Source organism: Topomyia yanbarensis, chromosome 3 (assembly GCF_030247195.1).
Source record: "Topomyia yanbarensis strain Yona2022 chromosome 3, ASM3024719v1, whole genome shotgun sequence".
Classification (NCBI taxonomy): Eukaryota; Metazoa; Arthropoda; class Insecta; order Diptera; family Culicidae; genus Topomyia; species Topomyia yanbarensis.
Genome location: NC_080672.1, coordinates 361,613,327 through 361,634,401, shown reverse-complemented (window position 1 = coordinate 361,634,401; position 21,075 = coordinate 361,613,327). Strand labels below are relative to the sequence as shown.

The following is a 21,075-nucleotide window of genomic DNA, read 5'->3' as shown; positions in this document are numbered from 1 at the left end:
GCTGGACTTATACTTGCCTTCCGATTTAGTCGATACAAACCAAATAATAAATCGTATGTTAAGGGATTATATATGTTAAGATGCGGGAAAAAGGGAAAAAGTTTGAATTTTTGTAAAGGTATGTAGCCATATTTTTATGAAATACTTGTTATACGTCTAGCGAAGTACAATGTTCAATTTGCAAAATTTACTTGAGAACAAAAAAAATATCAATAATTGTCAAAGTTATAGCAATTTCCGCAAAACACGTTTTTTTTCAAAGAGGTTTGCCGTGACTACGATTCTTAAGAGCCTGAACTTTACGATAAAAGGATGAAAAAATTGACTTTTGGACCAACCTCAACATATATAACCCCTTAAATTAAGGGTTTATATAAAAAGTTGTGGCGAAAATAAGTTAAGCTCGTGACTTTTTAAAAGTGTTTTATGCAAATTTTATTTGAAAAAGCGAAAGACAGTCTTATTGAAATTCGAAAAAAACAAGTTGAATTAAAAATTAAATATTCAATGTTGCCGGAGTTATGGCTTATCTTCTGAAGCGTGTTTTTGGCAGAGGTAAAAGGTAAACGCTCTCCAAGCCGAACCGATCAACTAAAATCAAAAAAGTAAAAAGATTATTGAAGACAAATGTATTACGGTGTACTTTAACGGATCGGTTTCCCAATAAAAAAAATTTCCTGCAAAAAAACATGTTGACCAAAAAATTGAGCGCTGTGGTGTTCAAAATTTAAATCAAAAATTTGTTCCAAAGAATCGAAAATTTTTGAACGAAAAAGGAACCGTTCAAGTACACGAGAATGTTCAAGTTCAAGTACACGAAAATTTGTGAAAATCGGATGAATAGTTTCTGAGTATCACGTTCACCACAACGATACTTTTCACTTAGTTCCGAAATAATTGCGTTTAAATTTTTGTGTTAACAGTTATGTGTCCAACAAAAAAAACACCTTTAACAGGCCAACGTGGGTACCCGGGTACCCACGAATTGAAATGCTCATAACTATGGCTTCCTTTAACCGATTTGGACACTTTTAGATGTTTTGGATTCAGGAACTCGTCCACTTTTTGATTCTGTACAACAGAACCGGAATAATGGATCTGGTTTTTGGTAATCCGGATTTTCCGGAGAAATGTTCCAGTACTAGGATCTGATTTGAAAATTTTAATCATGTCCTAGCAATATGAGTATCAAAACTTTTTAAATTGTCTCGGAAGTCTGTTTTTTATTGTTACAGGACCCTATGGCAATTTGAAAAATGGAATTGGAACAGAATGGCCGCTCACGGCCCCACGGGAACCTGCTCCGGAATGTCCGTTCCGGGGTCAAATCACTAAAAGGTTCCAAAACCAATAGATTCAGCCTACTGATACAATTCCAAGAACTTTGATACCCACATTGCTAGTATTCCATTGAAGTTCGCAAATAGTACCCCAGACCGGGAACCTGCTTCCGGAAACCCGGATTCCCGGGAACCGAATGAAGTAGCCCGATTCAGTTTTACCAAGTCCAAAAGTGGATGAGTTCCTGAATCCAAAACGGCCAAAAGTATCGAAATCGGTTGAATATTACCTTAGTTATGGGCATTTTAGTTTTGTGGGTACCCGGGTACCCACGTCGGCCTGTTACGTAGTAAAAAAATTCAGGAGCCCCTCCTCACTCCCACCCTTACTATATCAACAATATTATTAACCCAAAAGCTTGACTTAGTTAAGTTCTAAGATGTCACAAAGTTTCAATTTCCAGCTATGGATAAAACATAGGAATTTAATTAATTGAAACATAAAAAGGTACCCGGGTACCGCGTCGGACACACAACGGTTAACTTCATTCGCGGAAGAACTAGCGCGCTGCGAACGGCTGTAGTTTGAAATCTGGTGCTCCGATCTGGATTAAACTTCGCACAAATATTTTCGAAACAATGTACTTTCAGAATATCCAATAATTTTCTTTTTCGATTTTTTGAGTTCCAACTTTGTATATAACCCCTTAAAGTTATAATGTTCAAAGCGGCTGCACTTTTTTAAACAGTTCGGGAAGATCGCTTGTAGTTCATAAAACTTCAAAATTGGAGTACTTTCTTAAAATGAATATCTTGTTTTGCTTCTTTCTGGCCCGAGGTATGAAAAAGATTATTTTTCATGATATGTCTGAAGGAGACGCATAGTAGTGTTTGATTCCGCAGGCTTCGTAATTTATCATTTGTCTCTCAGAATTATCAACAATTGAAAAAATGTGTATTCTGCTAAAAATTCACTACACCTAATTTATGGAAAATAAATTTTTAGATATATTGCAGTTTATATTTGTAAATGTTGAAGTTTTTCTTAAATTCGGGTTGTGTGTTTTTGTCCGACATTTGGATGGAAGGTATTCTGTGTGCATCGCATCGATTTTTAAAATTTGTGCAATCCAACCTACCCAGACAAAATCCGAAATAAAACATCACATCGCATTGCATCGTAAAATTTATGTTTTTTGAATTCTCAAAGACCCCCCCCCCCCTCATATTGTGACAAGCTAAGCTCAGATGCCAAATTTTACATCATTTGGACAATTCTAGACTCTAGAGAATTAGTACTATGAGAAAATATGGAGGAAAAAAATATTAAATGCTATAACTTTTAAAGCATGAATTATAAAATTACAATTTGTACCTCTTTTAAAGGAAATAACCTTTGAATTTGAATGGAGGTGTTCCAGTTTTTAGAAAAATAAGGGAAAGTGGGGTACTGGGTCATTTTGGCCCCAAAATCCTCCATTTTAAAAAAAAATTCTGCTCCGTGATTCAAATCATACATATTTTGCAGTTTTCTAATGTGAAAAAATCTCATAAAAACGAACGGAACCTTTTTGACCTTTGTCCGAATACGAGAAGTTGGGGTTATAGGGTCTTTTGTCATTCATATTAAATTTTATCATTTCCTCGTACATATATCTTTATTATTCTTCAATCAATTTTCATAAAATGTAACTTATTGAACGTGGAAAATTCTTAGGAATACAACAAAAATAGATTCGTTAGTAGTAAAATTCAGAAACATCAAATTGACATTAACTCTACAAGTCACATTTTTTTCATTAAATGTCCTACTACCTCAACTTCCCCTATTTTTCCAGGAATGAAACTTTTCTCATGACATCATTTTACTCATTTTACACTATAAGCAGTAAAATAAATAAAAATTTTGTTGTTAAATAGAGTTATTATGTGCGATTTCATGATAAAAATGTGAAATCGAGACTGTATGTCAGATAATATGATGTTTCTGAATTTTACCGGTAACGAATCTATTTTTATTTTGTTCATAAATATTTTCCACATTCAACACCCCGGTCAAAAAAATGCGGACGAACATGGTCAGGCGATTTAAACAGTTTGACGTTTAACTCAACTCGCCTGTGCTAATTGCCCCTAGGAACAAATGCAATTTGCGAATGCGATTTAAAGGCAATTTCAACACATAGACAAATTTTCTGGCGGTTGAAAAGAACTTGGTTGTTTTTGCGTTTTTCAAACATGGCGGTTCATGTTTGGCTTAAGGTTAAATTAGTTTTTTTTAAACAATTGGCGTGTTCTCGCTTGTAATTTGTTTGTCTAGTGCACTTCATTTAGCCAACGAATGTGGGAAATTGTGGAATCGTGTGTAAATATAGTGGAACAAGATCTCTGGCCTAAACACTTAATAAGAGTCAGATTGTGGTAAGTTTTGGTGTGCAATGCCAATTTTACCATTGATTCTTCCTATAGTTTGGTGGTGATTACCTAGTGTAGTGATAACTTTATGTGAGTAGATAATGAATCCGAAAATAAGTATTATTTGTAATTTTTATATTAGGCAATTAAGGGCGATTAAGTGGCGCGTTTCCTGGGCGATTTAGGGGCGATTTAAGGGCGGGTAGAGCGGCTAAAAAATGACGGCGGCAAATCGCCCAAATGTTGCATTTGAAATAGTCTCCTAATTGCCAGCAATTTGCTGGCAAATTGAAGGGCAATTAGCGCATCCGAGTTGGCAAATAGCCCTCCGTTAGCCAGCAACTTGGCAATTAGCACAGGCGAGTTGAGTTAAACGTCAAACTGTTTAAATCGCCTGACCATGTTCGTCCGCATTTTTTTGACCGATATGGACCAGAAAAATTATTAAAAATAGGGGATTTTGGGGCCAAAATGACCCAGTACCCCACTTTCATTTATTTTTCCAGAAACAGAAACATCTCTATTCAAATACAAAGGTTATTTTCTTTAAAAATAGTTATAAATTGTAATTTTCTGATCGCTTCTTGAAAAGTTATAGCATTTAATATATTTTTCCTCCATATTTTCCCATAGTACCAATTACAAAAATTTCAAGCGAAATGGGCGGGGGTCTAAAATTGTTCAAATGATGTGAAATTTGGCATCTGAGCTTAGTTTGACATTTGTCACAATATAAGGGGGGGGGGGGGCTTTGAGAATTCAAAAAAAAATGTTTGCTATGCCCTAATGGCCTGTGTCGTCGGTGGTTGGAAGCAGCCTGTATTCCGATGTCTTGTTTGGGGTTTTATATTACGATATGTGTGAATGAATGTTTATGGTATCATCCTGGATGGGAAATTATACCGAAATGTACTTCAAGGAGTATACCGGATCAATAAAATAGTGTTCGCTATTTGCACTATAAAAACCGAGGTAAATTTCGCAGTGCACCATCAATTAAGGGGTTACACCACTGTAGAACACGAAAAAAATAGGCATATTTCAGGAATTTTTCTATACGCAATAAAGAGGTGAATTGAGGCCGTGCAGCCTGTTCACGCAGACGCCTCTTTTCTTTTATAACAATAGCAAGTGTCGTACGTAGGATTTTTTCGATATTTTATTTTTTCACGAAATGGCGCTCCTTTTAGTGAAAAACGCTGAAAATGTCATAAAAATCGACACAAAATTGCTGATTAAAAAAAAAATAAGCAATGAACAAATAAAATCCTACGTACGTTGCCTGAGAAATCAATTTTTAATATACTGTGAAAATTTCAAAACGATCAAAAATCATCCGTTCGAGTTTACGTTACCAGCCAGCTCAAAAAATGTGGTTTCGAGAAAAACGCGGTTAAAGTTTTCAATACGCTCGGGGTATTCATAAGAGGCGTTGCGGCAGAACTGAAAATTTGAACATTTAGCAATTATTGTCGCCTGTGGTTTTTTGGTATATCATTTTGAAGATCCTAAGGCACATTTTAGATCGATAAAAAAATCCGATTTTTTTTAAATACTACAGCGGTGTAACCCGTCAAATGGTACCTATGTGTGGTGGATTTCAACGAAAACTGATAAAAGATGCTTTTTTCATCTCTTCATTTTGCCTTTTTTTCTACGCATCCAGATCAACAACAATATTTTTGTACAGTTTTTTTCCCTTTACAACACCTTTCCACCCACTCCCCATATTAAAACATGTTAAACTCTAACAGCACTCTTGTTAACCTCTGCCAATTTTCCCGCTCGCTTCCGGGGGCCCACCACCCCCGGTGCGTGTTTTCTTTTTCTTTTTTCTCTCTCTCTCTCTGTTCCTTGATTCCATGTGTGTGCTGTCTGTCCGTTCTGTGTCATCCCCCCCAACACCAGTCGCCAAAACTAGCAATCTGGCCATAGAAGCGCTTGCTGGCTTAGCTTCCGTGGAGGATTTCAAATCAGTCGCTCTAAAATCTAGCACACTCCCGCTGAACCAGAGCTTTGTCCCGTTCAAGCCGCTTATGTTGCTGCATATCAAGGGTCGACGGCACGTGCAGACGCGGCTGGTGCAACCGATCGCGCGATCTATCAACCGGGGCGATTGTTTTGTGCTGATCACGCCGGATCGACTTTTTGCCTTCCTTGGCCAGTACGCAAACGTGATCGAGCGCTCCAGAGCCAAGGAAATTTGTGACGTTATCGTGCGGGATAAGGACTTGGGCTGTTCAGCTAGCAGCGCGATTATGATCAGCGATGGAAAGTACTGCAGTGAACGGCAGCTGCGGGAGTTTTGGAAATTACTGGGACGTGGTCAGGAAGATGAGGGAGCGGATGTTTGTAATGCCGGACATGCCGATGAGGATGAACTGGTCGAAAGTTGTCTAATGGAAACGAACAAAGTGTACGAATTCGACGACGACATGCTGGTGCCATTGGAGGAATATTGGGGCGCTGCTCCCCGCATTGCAATGCTTGATCCGAAAAAGATACTGGTTTTTGATTTCGGCAGTGAGTTGTATATTTGGAATGGGAAGAATACTTTAAGCGAAGCGAAAAGAGCAGCGATCAAATTAACCCAGGAAATGTTCATGCAGGAATATAGTTTCGAAATGTGTCAATTGAATCCGATCAACTTTTCCGAGCTGTCCGGAGATCGGCAGAGGGATGTAAGACGTATTGTGAAGACCGGAGCGGTACGTCCAGAGTGGTGTTTGATTGCCAAAGTTACCCAACACATGGAGACAATACTGTTTCGGCAGAAGTTTATCGATTGGCCAGATATCACGGTACAGTTGAAGGACGATGGTTACCAGCTGGGGGACACTCCCAGCCTGGAGATTAAACCCGTCGATGGAGAGCTGTTGTTCAAGGGAGAACCCTATGTTGAACCTAATTTAGTGCTGGAACACTCCAACTTGGGTCGAGGAAACTTTTATTACGACACAGATTCGATGCGTCACTTTGATGTTCTTACAATTTCGGTGACCCAGTGGGAGATTGATGAGTATGAGTACAAAGAAATTCAAGGGACGTCCTGTGGACACTTCTATTCCGACGAAAGCTATACCATTCGCTGGATGTATCAGGTTAGTGTAACCGTTCGAGAACTCAGTGGAAAAGTTTCAAATCGAAGCACGGTCGTTGGACGAGACCGCTGTGCCTACTTCTGCTGGCATGGTTTGGATGCACCGGCAAATGAAAAAGGTGCTGCTGCTTTACTAACTGTCGAACTGGACAAAGAAAAAGGTGCTCAGGTCCGTGTTTCCCAGGGCCAGGAATCATCTGCTTTCGTTCGACTGTTCAAAATAATGTTCATTCACAAGAGTAAGAAAACTACCCGAAATGCCTGGCGTTTATACATCATTACCGGAAACTATCCGGAAGAAACGGTATGCACTGAAGTGACTTGCAACGCATGTCAATTACGATCTAGAGCTACGATGATTCTCATTCACGGTGAAAAAGGCCGCGTTATCCTGTGGAATGGTTGCAAAGCTCTACCACACACCAGAGAAGTGGGACAGAATGCACTGACGGCAATTATCCAAAACAAATACACCGAACTTTTTGACGAAACTCTTCCCACCATCAGTTCCGCGACCCTCGAGGAAGGTCAAGAGTCACACGAATTCTTCGAAGCCATCGATGGAAGTCAGAATCGCCATCAGTATCATTCATTGCTCGGTTCCAACCAGGACTTCTCTTATACACCCCGAATCTTCAATCTAACCAGTATCAATAACGGTAACTTTGAAGCCACCGAGCTGCAGTATAATCTGCGTTGCAAAGATCTGACATCACCGTACCCGTTCCGACAGGCCGATCTGTACAATGCCCGCCAACCGACGATTTTCATGATTGACAATGGACATATACTGTGGCTCTGGCAGGGCTGGTGGCCAACAGAAGACGGATCGGGAAGTGATAGTGGAAGTAACAGCGGAAGTGAAAATCACAGTAGCTTCGACAGTAACCGTTCCGGTGAGAATCGCTGGCAGACCGAGCGTAGGGTGGCGATGGAAACGGCCGTTGCCTACTGGAATGCGAAACACTGCAAATCTACCAAAAAGTTTGTCCCAAAGAAATCGGAAGTTTGCAATGGCAACGGGAATGGGCGAGAGCAAGAAGCTCTGCCGGATGAGAATGGTAATGGAACAATCGATGAGGTGGATATCACGCTTGGGGAGAAGAAAACGTCTAAATCTGTCATCAAAAATGGTGCTGCCTGTGAGGGAAATGATGACTGTGTTACTGAGCAAACGACTGCCAATGGAGAACGGGCGGACGGTGACGATAAGCTGGAGCATCAGGAGGAAATCAATGGTTACGTCGTTTGGGCTGGTTTGGAACCGTTGGAGTTTATCGCTATGTTCCCTGACTGGGAACAGCGAGACGATGTTGCCGAAATTAATGTGCAGGTAGGATCATTTTTAAAGGTATTTTATAAATAGATGTTAGTTTGAGCTCTTGCAGGTTTGAATATGGTTTGTATTGTTTGAGTTGAAAGAAAATGCAATTGGTGTGCAATTCTGGTTAACATAATCATTAATGTGAACGAGATGATTAGCACTCCATAACCAGACATTCCGCACAATGAAATAATCTATCAATTTATTCAGTTTTCAGTTCAGACCGTATCTTGGATCCTGGATCAATGAAAATTTTTATTAAAAAAAATTTTCACGATCCTTACATCTTAGACTGAATAATCTATGATATACAAGGAATAGAGAACAGACTTTAGATACCATTCATTAATTACTTAACGAAAAAATTCCTAAAATTCACTAAAATTTGATTTAACTCTCGACAATTCTCTTGTTTCTTGTGTCCCTCTTTTACGTCGCCACTTAGCTCTCGTCGCAGTGAGCCGTTTAGATGCCTATTCCATGCGCCATTTAGCTCCTGCTTCTGTGAATTATTCAGCTCCCAACCATATCACGAGTTACTCGGATAGTCCCCTACTCAGACTGAGAGTTCTCCTACGGAGGAATTTCTCCTGAGAACCACTTCCTTGAGCCGTTTAGCTCCCAGCTTAATCGAGATCGACTCGTATATTTTCCGGCGGTGAACTATCCTACTCCGATTGAGAGTTCCCTGGTAGTGGAATTTCTATCGGTATCAATGTCTGTTACGTGAGCCAATTAGATCCCATTTTTTCACGATTTAGTCGAATAGTTCACGGCGTTGAAGCGTGAGCCATTTAGCTCTCAGCTTCGTCCCGATCTATTCGATTTTACTACTCAGCGGTGGACCTAGCATATCCAACGGGCCAGCCAGTAAGTGCTGAGGTCTGTCCAGCGATTCCGGGTGGAGCGTAGTATCCGATTCACTGGCGACCCAACGACATATTGCTAGCTATTTGAAGCGGTCTACTCGCTCTAATCCCCAGCGGTGGATCTAGCGCGCTCACGAGCTATCCCGTAGCGTGTCGAGGTTGATCCGGCGATTCCGGTGAAGCCTGACGTCCAGTTCTGAACCCAGTGCTACATAGCGTACTACTCAACTGGTCCCCGGCAGTGAACCTAGTTTACACCGACAAAGTTCCCCGGCCGCAGACTTTCTCTTGAAACCCGATTTGGGGTTTCACGGCGGCTTTCTAGCCGACGGCAGTACTTTGTTGGTATCTTCACCACTCGTAACCTCTCTGTTAACAGCATGCCAAATATGCTCATCGTGGCACATTTCTTCGACGATATTGTCAACTGTCATTCCAAGTATACCCCTTCGAACGTCTTCGAACCGAGGACGTTCGAAGACCACATGTTCCAATGTTTTGCACGTTCACACCCTCCGGGCAAAGGGGAGACGAAGCATGTCCAAACCGATGCAGGTACTTCCGGAAGCATAAATCGGAACTGCATAAAATGGAAGTTCACCTCGCCATGTTTCTTATGCACCCACACCGACACATTTAGGATGAGTCGGTGGGTTCACTTTCCTTTCTCCGCGTTGTCCCATTTTTTCTGCCACTTAGCCAACGAGTCCGTTCTGAGTAGTCTCCTTACATATCGTCCATTTCTCCGCTGGTAGCGTTTCACGTCCTCAGTCAGAGTGATGCAGATGGAGATCATCCCGGCAATTATGCATACTGCCCCCGATGATATCGTTCTGTGCGCATTCGCGTTACGAACAGCCATTAGCCGAAACATGCTTGTCAACTTCCGGTTCCGCAGATCAGACCGGTACGCCATATTTAGGATGAGACACCTGCCAGGAGATGTCTCGTGCTGCATCTTGCTCCTCCACTGTTCGGTATGATTCTTGTCAATGCGTTAGTTGTCCTCACATACATCCTTCTCACGAACACATCGTCATATTCACTTCCATATTGCTGGTTATAGCCTCGAATCGTACAATCTGCTCATCAGCAGTGCGCTTTAGTTTAAAAATCCATTTGGACCCCAATACTAACTTTCCTTGTGGGGCATCGACCAACTCCCAGGTAATAGGCATCACTGCTACTGATCGATTCTAGTTCATCCAGCACAGCTTTCTTCCAATTGTCCCCCCATCGGCCCCTGATAACACTTCTTTTAGTGTGCAGGGCTCCTGCTGAACTGTAACTTCCATCGAGGAAGCACACGGACTTCGCAATTGACACTTTGTTGTCCTGGTCGACTTTCTCAGTATTTCTTCATTGTTAGCACCCGTCGCGTCCTTCCAGGTGCTTGGTTCATCTGCACCTACAATAGCTCAATCACAGCCGGAATCTCGGTCGCAACAGTTTTCGATAAGGGTGTAATAACTTTGCTACATATGGACTGGTCTTCTGCTTCAGGCACGAAACCGGTCAAAAGTTTCATGTTCCGACTAATCATAATCCTTCCAGTCGAAATATCGATCACACGATACGCTTTTGTACCCTCGCTATAGTCCATATACTGAAGTCATCTAGCTTGCCCCGGCCCTCCCGTTTCAAGTATCTCCCTGCGTTTCGTTTCGAATTTCGGACACTTGAAGACCACTTGCTCCGGTGTCTCCTCGATGATCTAACACTCCGCGCACAACGGTGACGTCGCGTGCCCGATCCGATGAAGATACTTTCTGATGCAGCCGTGCCCCGACAGGAGCTGTGTCAGTTTACCTCTACGTGCTTTCTATTGAACCACTTCAACAGGTTTAGGATGAACCGGTAGGTTCACCTTGTTCCGTATTGCCTCATTCCTGCAGCCACCTCGCCATCAAATCGATTCTCACCATTTTCTTCGCGTTTCTGGTTCTAGTGTTTCTCAGCCTGTAGCACTCGATATTCCCGCCAGGATGATGCAGATAAGGATCGTTCCGGCGATATCGCATACTGTCTCCGATGATATTGTTCTGTACGAGCTCGCACGGGCATCAGCCGGAACGTCCTGTACAGCTTTTGGTCGGAACCCCATATCATAGTATCGATGACAGAACACTAGCCGGCAGTCATCTCGTGCTGCTTCTCGGACCGCCGACGTTTGGCATGATGCTCGCTATCCCGTTCGTTGCCTTCGCCGACTTTTCGCAGGCTTAGTCGACGTGACTGTTGAAGTTGAGTCAGTCGTTAATTAGTTTTCTGAATGTATCCAGCAGATATATAGGCCTGTATGAAGCGGGATCGCCCAGTAACTTTCCTGGCTTTAGCAGCATCACCAGCTTCTGTACCTTTCACATTTCGAAGAAGTTGCCATCATCTAAACACTTCTGTAGCACCACCCTGAACATGTCTGGATATACTAGGATCACAGCTTTCAGCGCCACGTATGGTATTCCATCCGAATTGGTGGCTGGACGCCGTCTATTGCGGTGGCTCCAGTTTTCGCTGCATTGTGGCGTCTCAAGCCGTCACAATGCTTCTTGTTAGATCAGTCGCATCAACGTTCTCTGTCTCGCTATCCGGCCAAAGTGCCTCAACGAAGAGGTCACTTTCGCTCGACGGTCGTGCTTCTCTGCACTGCAGCAGGGTTCTTTATCCGATGTGCTAGCGAATCGCCTGTGGATTTTGGCGCTCACGAAGCCTTTTGCTCACGAGTTATCTGGCACCCTCGCTAACCATAAAATGGCTCCACATTTCATCCATTTAATTCCCGACATTCCTTTTGCTTTCCGTCAGTCTCTCCATCTATTACGCAATATAGATCCTCTGAGTACTTGAGCCATTTATCCACGAACTCTACTCGGCTATTTCCCTACGGTAAGTTACCGCAAGGCATTTCTGTGAGCCGTTTAGTTCCAGTTTTCATGAGCGAATTAGCTTTCTTCTTAATCCATTTAGGTTTCCGTGAACCATTTAGTTCCCAGCTGTGTTTTGAGCTACACGGATAGCTCCCGGCGTTAGATTCACCTTGATCCGACTAAGAGTTACCCGGCAACGGAACCTCTCCCGAAACTGATACGCGTTTCGCCCCCAGGCGGTGAAACTACTCTACCCCGACTGAGAGTTCCCCGGTGGCGGAATTTCTCTCGATTCCGATGTCCGGCTCGTGAATTATTGTTTATTTTTATGATGTTACATCAATTAATTTAATATATTCTGATCAACGATCCTTCTCCATAACACTCTGTTCGCGGCTGCCTCTCTCCACCCACGGTTGCGTTCAATACCTTCCAGATCTTGCTGCACCTGGTCAGCCCGCTGTGCTCCTCGTCGTCTTGTACCTACCGGATTTGAGCAGAACACAATTTTAGCAGGGTTGTTGTCCGACATTCTCGAAATGAGCCCTGCTCATCGTACCCTTCCGTCTTGGGCCACCTTCTGGATACTTGGTTCGTCGCAGAGTCAGGCGAGCTCGTGGTTCATCCTTCGCCTCCATACACCGTTCCCCTGCAAGCCGCCAAAGATAGTCCTAAGCACACGGCGCTCGAAGACTCCGAGTGCTTGCAGGGCCTCCTCGAGCACGGTTCAGGTTTCCTGCCCGTAGAGGACAAACCGGTCTTATTAGCGTTCTGTACATGCTACATTTAGTGCGTGGGTGCATTTTTTATCGCAATTTCTTTTGGAGCCCATAGTAGGAAGGACATCCATGGATGATGCGTCTTCGTATTTCTCTTATTATTATCAGCCGTTAGCAGAAACTCGAGGTATATGAATTCCTCCACTACCTCGAATACATCCGCGTCGATCGTAACATTGCTTCATAGGCAAGATCTCCTCCTATCAGCATGTACTTTGTTTTAGTCGCATTCACCACCAATCCAAGTTTTGCTGCTTCTCGTTTCAGTCGGGTGTAAAGCTCAACCACCGTTTCAAATGTTCTTCCAATAAGGTCCATGTCATCCGCAAAGCATAAAAACTGGCTGAATCGTGTAAAAATCGTACCTCGGTTGTTGAACCCGGCTCTCCGCATAACACCTGCTAGTGCAATGTTAAACAATAGGTACGAAAGACTGTCACCTTGTCTTAGTCCTCAGCAGGATCCGAATGAGTTTGAGAGTTCACAGTTTTGCACCATCGTCGCTTTAATTAATGTTGTGAGCTTCCCGGGGAAGCCGACTTCGTTCATAATTTTCCATAGGTCTGCGGTTGATGCTATCGTATGCCGCCTTGAAATCGATGAAAAGGTGGTGCGTTGGGACCTGGTAATCACGGCATTTCTGGAGGGCTCCGCACGCTGAAGATCTGGTCTGTTGTCGAGCGTCCGTTGATAAAACCGCCCTGATAACCTCCCACGAACTCATTAGTATGAGCTGATAGGCGTCGAAAGGTAACGTGGGATAACACTTTGTAGTCTCTCAGGACGGTGATTGCTCTATATTTCTTACATTCCAACTTGTCGTCTTTCTTATAGATGGGGCAAATAACCCCTTGTTTCCACTGCTCCGGTAGCTGTTCGGATTCCCAGATTCTGACTATCAGTGTATGCAGACAAATGGCCAGCCTTTCCTGGCCCATTTTGATTTAGTCCATCCGTCAGAATGCTTCCATCCTTATCCCTACACACTTCGGCTCGCGGCTCGCAGCTTTCGCGGGATGCGTTGAGCTTCTGATAGAATTTTCGGGTTTCTTGAGAGCGGTACAACTGTACCATTTCCTCAAACTCTGCTTCTTCCAGACGGCGTTTTTCTTCTGGAATAGTCGGGTCTGTTGCTTCCACTTCAGTTGGTATCGTTGTACGCTCAGCCGTGTTCCATACTGCAGCATCAATGCGCGTAGAATGCGTGCTTATCATCATCAATCCTTCCGGGGTGTGGGCTGTGCACGTTAATTATGCTAAAGTTGAAGAACCGATCCTTGATCCTCAACCTGCACATTATTTCATTGATCGGCCACCACTCGATCTCGCGCTTCTGCATTTCGCCCATCACGATGAAAGCTGTTCCCAGCTCGTGTGTATTGCCGCAACTCTGGTAGATGATGTGATTACCTCTAAACGTTCGAACCATTGATCCTTTCCAGCATACCTCCTGCAGCAATACTATGCCGAACTCGTGATCCTTCAATGCAACCGAAAATATGCGGGTGCTTCCGATGAAGTTTAGAGACAAACAGTTCCACGTCCCGAGTTTCCAATCGGTGGTTCTTTTTCTTTGCCTTGGTCTTCGCCGATTGTGCCGGTCCGTATAATCTCGTCGATTGTTCGTTGTTCAGTTTTTATATGGCTGGCTTACAAGACCTGACACCAACCCCCTAAAATACCCCTGATCAGCTGCCCCTAACATGGAGACGCACCGCTCCAGGTTCCGAAGGAAACTCCCCCTTCCCTGTCGGCGTACGACCATAGCTTCCACCGGGGGTTTGTTTACCCGATCTCCATTATAGTTGCTCGTACTCGGTCCAGTGCTGCGCGAAGATAGGGATAGGACCATATCCAATTATTACTCCCGCTAGTACGCCACTGAACACAAACCACCAAATCAAACCGCGAAAAATATTAAACTTGCAATGAATCTTCAAAAGCTCAAACAAACAGTAATGATTAAGTGTCAGACTAAGAACTTCCCATAACAAAGTAAACAAACAAGGTCAGTATCAAGTTATGGCGCTTTCGTTTTTTCTTGCTGCTACACCGGTGTAGTGCAAAGAAAGAGATAGACTGATTACACCCAAGTTTGAATGAGTGTAGCACCGACTACACCGGTGTAGTGCACTGTCAAAAACGAATATGCCATTAGTGTCGTTGATGCCGCCTACTGAATGTATAATTAACATTTTGATGTGTTCTCGCAATTTTAACTCGAATCCGTGAAAGAATTCTGCACTGAATAAAAAAAAACCCATCGCTTTCCATACCGCGCGTGATTAAGCTTCAATGTTCCCGATTTTTCTAATAACTTTCAAAACGTCCCAAAAGACTGTTGTTTGGATACTCTGTTATTTGTCATGACTTCCTGTTACAACCGTTATTATACTTACTGTTTCGGTTGACTAACGATACGTTCTCTTTCTTCCCGTCAGGATGGCCGTAAGTTCGCTCCGCAGCCGATCGCCAGCAGTCTGTCGCTTTTGTCCCGCAAGGAGTACCCGCTGTCGGTGCTGCTGGAGCGCCCCCTACCCGAAGGTGTCGACCCAACCAAGCTGGAGCTGTACCTTCACGAGCAGGACTACCAGGAAGGGCTCGGGCTTACAAAGCCCGAATACGAGCAGTTGCCGGCGTGGAAGCAAACCAAACTCAAAAAGGAGCGGGGTTTGTTCTAGACAGGTTCCCATCATATTCAAAACTAAACATATACACACAAAAAAAGAACACATGGAACCGAGGTGCACACGCTCTGATGTTGTGCTTGTAGTTTTAAAATTTCACTGTTTTTTTTGCTTTTTTGTTTTTATCAGTCTGAACCTCGCCTAGCCTTCGCAGGTGAGCTGGTGTGTCAGACATGATCATTTTTTGGCTCGATCAACTCTTGAACATTTTATTTTGTAGTTGTTTACTTTTGTTATACTAATTTTTCTGCGTTTTATAAAATAGGGTGCTCTCGGCTGATTTTCTACTTTGATGTTGTGCTAGTGTTTTAAATCGATCGATGTGAGCAGAGAGCGCCCCCTGCAAGTTATTGTGTTTTGCGAAACTTTACCCACACTATGTCAATAATAAAATTAAACAAATTCTTAAATCATGCAATCGAGATTTCTTTTAAAACCAGATTTCATTCAACTAAACTGTACTCTGTTCTAATTTAAATTAATCAAACGACTGCAGCTTACTTATAGGCAAACCTTCACCGTTCCACGGAACCAATGCAAGTGGGAGATTGCTTGACATTATTCACATTATTAAACGCATTATTGGGCGCAGATGATTTCATCCCGATAGCAGCAAGCAAAATATATTCTTTTGCCATAGAAAAACAGCTTATATCTGTGTAAAAATTGTAATTGTAGTACTCTTAGTACCATGTATATTCAGTAATAGCTTAAGGATTAGTGGTGTTTTTGTTTGTTATTGTGCTAAACAACATTTTCCAGCTATTCGTGTAGATTTTTTGTTTCTGTTTTTTCCCTAAATTATTCGATGCGAGCGCAAGCAAAAATTGCTTCCCCTTCTCTCTTGCAGTGATAGTGATTTAAGAAAACCTATTTTATCATAGCTTTTAGTGCAATTAAGCAACACCCAACTACGGAAAGAAGCCTGTACTTAAGATATAAAAAACAACAAACAAGCAAAGAACTGACATTGTGGCATCGAGGATCGCTACACGCAATTTTTGGAGAAGACATTTTATAAAGCTATTTTCTACGTGGTACATGTGTGCTGTAACCAGGAGAGGATGTGTAGCAGTCGAAATAGAAAGTCCCTGAACACATGCAATTTTGTGTTCCATATTTAAACGAAACAACAGATGATAATTACGATAACCACAATGAAATCCCAATAAAAAAAAGTGAAAGTTATTGTACTACAGGAAACAACGCATATATTTGAAGAAAAGAAAATCGCGCAGACATGAAAACGGGGACACTTTTTCAAGAATAAGACAAATATAAAAACGAAAAAAACAATCACTAATCAGCCTCATCTATTAGTAACCGAATACTACTCATAATCAGCCTCTGTAAATGAGGTATATACACACCGATGAAATAGAAAATAAACGATTGTAAACCCGAACGATTTGAAGAAATTACAATTACCTATAGGAAAACTTTTTTGTCGCTGCATAAAAAATAAACAGTGTGTGCGTCGTATTTTGAATTATCCGTTACAGCTGGAAGGATTAAATTCCTAACGAAAATATAGGGCCCCTATCATGGCTAATTTACTGAACACAATAGGTAGCACACATGCCAAGATACTTTCACTTCTCTCTTCGTGGACAATGAATTTGACCAGCTGGTGCAACTAAGTGATTTAGGACACAACATTTGTATGAAACTGAAAGGAAATAGCATTGTGGAAAATATCGAACTGGAAAACTTTTTACCAATATAAAAGATTCGTATTATTAATATTGTGAAAGAAATGACCCATGAATTTTTTTAAATATTGCTCTTTCGGGCCAATCTCGTCAAAAATAATTTTTGCCATCATTCTGGACAAGTGTTTTTTGTCACCTGAGCTAATGTGTCTTTGGGCTGAAAAAAATTCAAGATAGCTCTCTGGAAATAGTACATAGAAATTGCTATAGCAATGTGCCTTAGCATAGCGTAATTCGGAATCGCCTTTCGTTATACCATACGCGAAGCAGCAAAATGGAAAGAATTTCTACCAATTGAACTGAACAAATGGCAATTTGGTGATCCGTGGTTAAAATGATTGTGCATGTCTAATCAAATCTATGTTATGACCTCTAATGTTAAAGCACTAATAAACACAAAAATGCATATTGTGGTGTTGAGATCTGTTTTAAGATGGTACATCGCTGTAGAGCAATAATAGGCATTTTTCGGACATTTTGCTTGAAGGAATTAATTGAGGTCCTGTAAAATGGAATTTATAGTACTAGTTTTGATTGGTATTGTAATTTATCAGTCTGTCTCAACAACCTATTTCTGCAACCTTTACTGTACACCTACCTGACCAGGAGAAAAGAACGCCATTAACCCGAGCATTCTCTTTTCTGGTATCATACCAAAACCTGGTATTCATTGATTATTAATAGCTCATTGAGGTGTTAAGCAGGTATTGAAGAAACATTTTTCAACACCTATTCAATGACTCAATGAGATATTATACTTTATTTTAGTATTATTTATGTATTCCTGTGATTTTTACAAATACCAAATCAATACCCTGTTGAATACCTCCATACAGAGAATTTTGTTATTGGAAGGTTGAAAAGGTTTTGTTATTATTCAGGTATTATAATAGCTCATTTGATTACTAACTAGTTATTCGTAGTACATGTCTCAGTTATTATTTTGGGTATTTTACTTCTTATGCAAGGCTCCTCAATACCTTATTGTGGTGTTCAAGTATTGGATACAGTATACTAAAGTTATTTTCTTCTGCTCGCGTACCGTCTCACTGCTGCAGCTGTTGGTATATGCAAGGCTTTATAACCCCACCTATGACCGCGCACCCGGCTTCCCACGAGCGTTATGGCGACGGCTATGATACCGTAAAACGGAGGAACATTGATCAATTTTTGTACATTTTTTCGAATAACTTTCTTCAAATCAGGTTTGAATTTTTAAAACAAGTACTGGTGCCCATATATTGAAAACTCTTCGTTTTACTATAAAAATAAAATAAATTTGCTGCAGATTTTCATTCGTTGTTTTCGGGGTAACTTTGATCAGCAAAATATGTGTAACGAAATAGAAAATAACGCTCCACATCTTGTGTCAATTGCATATCTGCAGGCGATTTTATGGCCCGATATTATGTCGTCTCGCAAGAAAACAAAATTGCCTTGAAGGATACGGCTGGATGTTGTTGGCTCGAATCAAAACTTGTCGAAAGTAAACAAAGTTCATTTCATATCGTCAACCTGGCGCCCAGGTGGTGAAATCAACGGGGTGCTGGAGCGTTGCCAAAAAAATTTTATTTCCAGAGTAAATTTTACTAAACTTCCCAGTTTAACTCAGCCGGAATGCTGGCTGGATTTAATTCGTATTCCGGCTCCGGTGACACAACCGATTCAAGTTAGAATGTTTAAGGGGTACCATTTCGATGCGGCTTAGCTGCATAACCGAGGCCCGGGCGAGGTGGCCACCGACCCGCCATCGGAAGCAAGCGAACCTGTGATCCACTCGTTTGCCCGGCTTACTCAATCATAGGGGCTATCCCTAGTTTAAGTCCGACTGAGCGGTAGCGAAGTCGGACAGCACGCGCAAAAGCGATGTGGCGTAGCCACATTGGGTGCTGGACACAAAATAAAATTGGCATCGCTAGCAAAAGGTAAACACAAATGAACACTCCGGATGAACCTATCGTCAATTGACATTTCGACGAGTTTTGATTCGAGCCAATAATATGGGCCCGAAGGATACTGCCGACTTTTATCGAACTTTTTAGGGAAAACAGGCGAAATAAAATAGTTAGCAATTAGAAAGCTCGGATTTTTAAATAAATTTTTGGACAAAAATATTTCTAAAAAAGTGATCCGTTAGGTTGAAGTTGGTTGATTTCAAATATACAAGGAATTATTTGAACAGATTGAAACGATGCATAAAAATTGTATCATTTTCAATTTAAATTTGTGTTCATTAAAGGCACATTAAATGATAAAATAATCGTTGCCGGTAGATGCTGAACATGTTTAGAATTTTGTTTCGATGATTTTGTTAGAGGGAATCATTTTATCGTACGTTACTGAAAAAAGTTCATTTGATCAAACTTACCCCGGTGATCAAAGATACCCCGTTTTACGGTATGCAAAGATGTTGTGCGTGTTCATGATTTTTTGTAGAAGTTTTAATTCGCTTTTGCAAAAGTTTTAAAAGTTTTTCTGTGAACGTTTTTTTTTTGGTAAGGTCTCCCCACTACGGGAAGACTTGACCAAGAGAATATTAAAAAATCAGTGTGTGTATGTATGTGTGTGTATGTGCGTATGTGTGTGTATGTGACCAAAAATGTCACTCATTTTTCTCAGAGATGGCTGAACCGATTTTGACAAACTTAGTCTCAAATGAAAGGTGCAACGTTCCCATAGGCTGCTATTGAATTTCTAATGGATCCGACTTCCGTTTCCGGAATTACAGGGTGATGAGTACGATCACGCAGAAAATGTCGATTTTAATAAATTCTGCAATGAATGTATAATGGTGAAATTTTTTCCAAAATGTGACCACAACTGCTTCGATTTGTAGTACTAGGTCATTAACAGCTATTCAAAGTCTTTTTGGTCACTTTGGCCACCATCATCGGTTCCGGAAGCCCCGGCGGAAGTATCCAAATTCAGAAAACAGTCACATCGGTTTCTCGGAGATGGCTAGACCGAATCAACCAAACTCAAATGAAAGATGTTGCGTCTCCGTAAATGTCTATTAAATTTTATCCCCAACTGACTTCCGGTTCCGGAGTTACGGGTTGTGGCGTGCGATCACATAGCAAATTGTGATTCAAACCGATACTTCGATGAAAGCAAAAAAGGTAAAAATTTCGCTAAAATGTCTCTCAAACAACTTAAATTTGCTGTTCTAGATCACCGACGGCCAACCAAACTTTCGTTGGCTACATTGACCACCATAGACGGTTCCGGAAGTGCCCGGGAAAAGGGGCCATCTTTCAAAACTAGCAAACTCATATCAGTTTCTCGGAAATGGTTGTGCCGATTTTCACAAACTTAGTCCCAAATGATAGCTATATTATCGCTTATATGGTTCTGGAAATATAGACTGAACCGTCCGGTCACATATGAAATTCCCATATAAGCCGGAGCTCATTTTTTTTTTCAAATTTCAGAAATATAGTTCGTATTTTTATGCCATACATCCTTAAAATGCATGAAACGTCGAGATTTTATGTTAGCATGAAAATTTTTTTTTATGAAGATCGACTTTTTGGGGACTTTGCCGATTTCGCACCTTTTTTCAGTTCAATATTACCGTGGCCGTTTTTTCTTTTGCAAAATTTTAGAACTCGAATAATGATTTCTTTGCTTGTATATTTGTCATGTCATGTATAATAATAAAATGTAATATATGCATTTGAAAGCTTATAATGAATATAAACAACCCAAACATTCTGGTGTTCGTGATTCAGAAAGGCACAATTGCACCGCTAGGTGGATTAAAACAGGTTTATTTTCTATACTGTCGAGATCCTTAGGTAGTAGCAAAAAATGTAAAAGGGTTGCGTTTTATAAATTTCAATTTTTAAATGTATTTCCTTCTATGGATTATCTGTACTGCTTACATTACATGTTCACACGTTACGAAATCAGTCATATTACTGTTAGCTTTGATTATTAGTACTAAAATATATAGACTAATGTTTCAGGTGGGATTTTCGTGTGAGGTGATTACTAGGGGCAGATCAGCGAAATTAAATGCATTTATTTCCATCAAAATAGA

At 41.4% G+C, this 21,075-nt stretch overlaps 1 protein-coding gene across 3 annotated transcripts in view; it reads left to right on the top strand.

Moving 5' to 3' along the window:
• Positions 1-17,049, top strand: part of LOC131693248 (supervillin) — a 322,482-nt gene extending 305,433 nt beyond the window's left edge. For all 3 annotated transcript variants that reach the window (XM_058980923.1, XM_058980922.1, XM_058980924.1), the window contains 2 exons: positions 5,604-8,128; positions 15,076-17,049. In XM_058980923.1, coding sequence (XP_058836906.1) covers positions 5,604-8,128; positions 15,076-15,315 — 2,765 coding nt within the window. In that variant the 3' untranslated portion in view covers positions 15,316-17,049. The remainder of the gene's footprint in view (positions 1-5,603; positions 8,129-15,075) is intronic.
• The last annotated feature ends 4,026 nt before the right edge of the window (positions 17,050-21,075 follow it).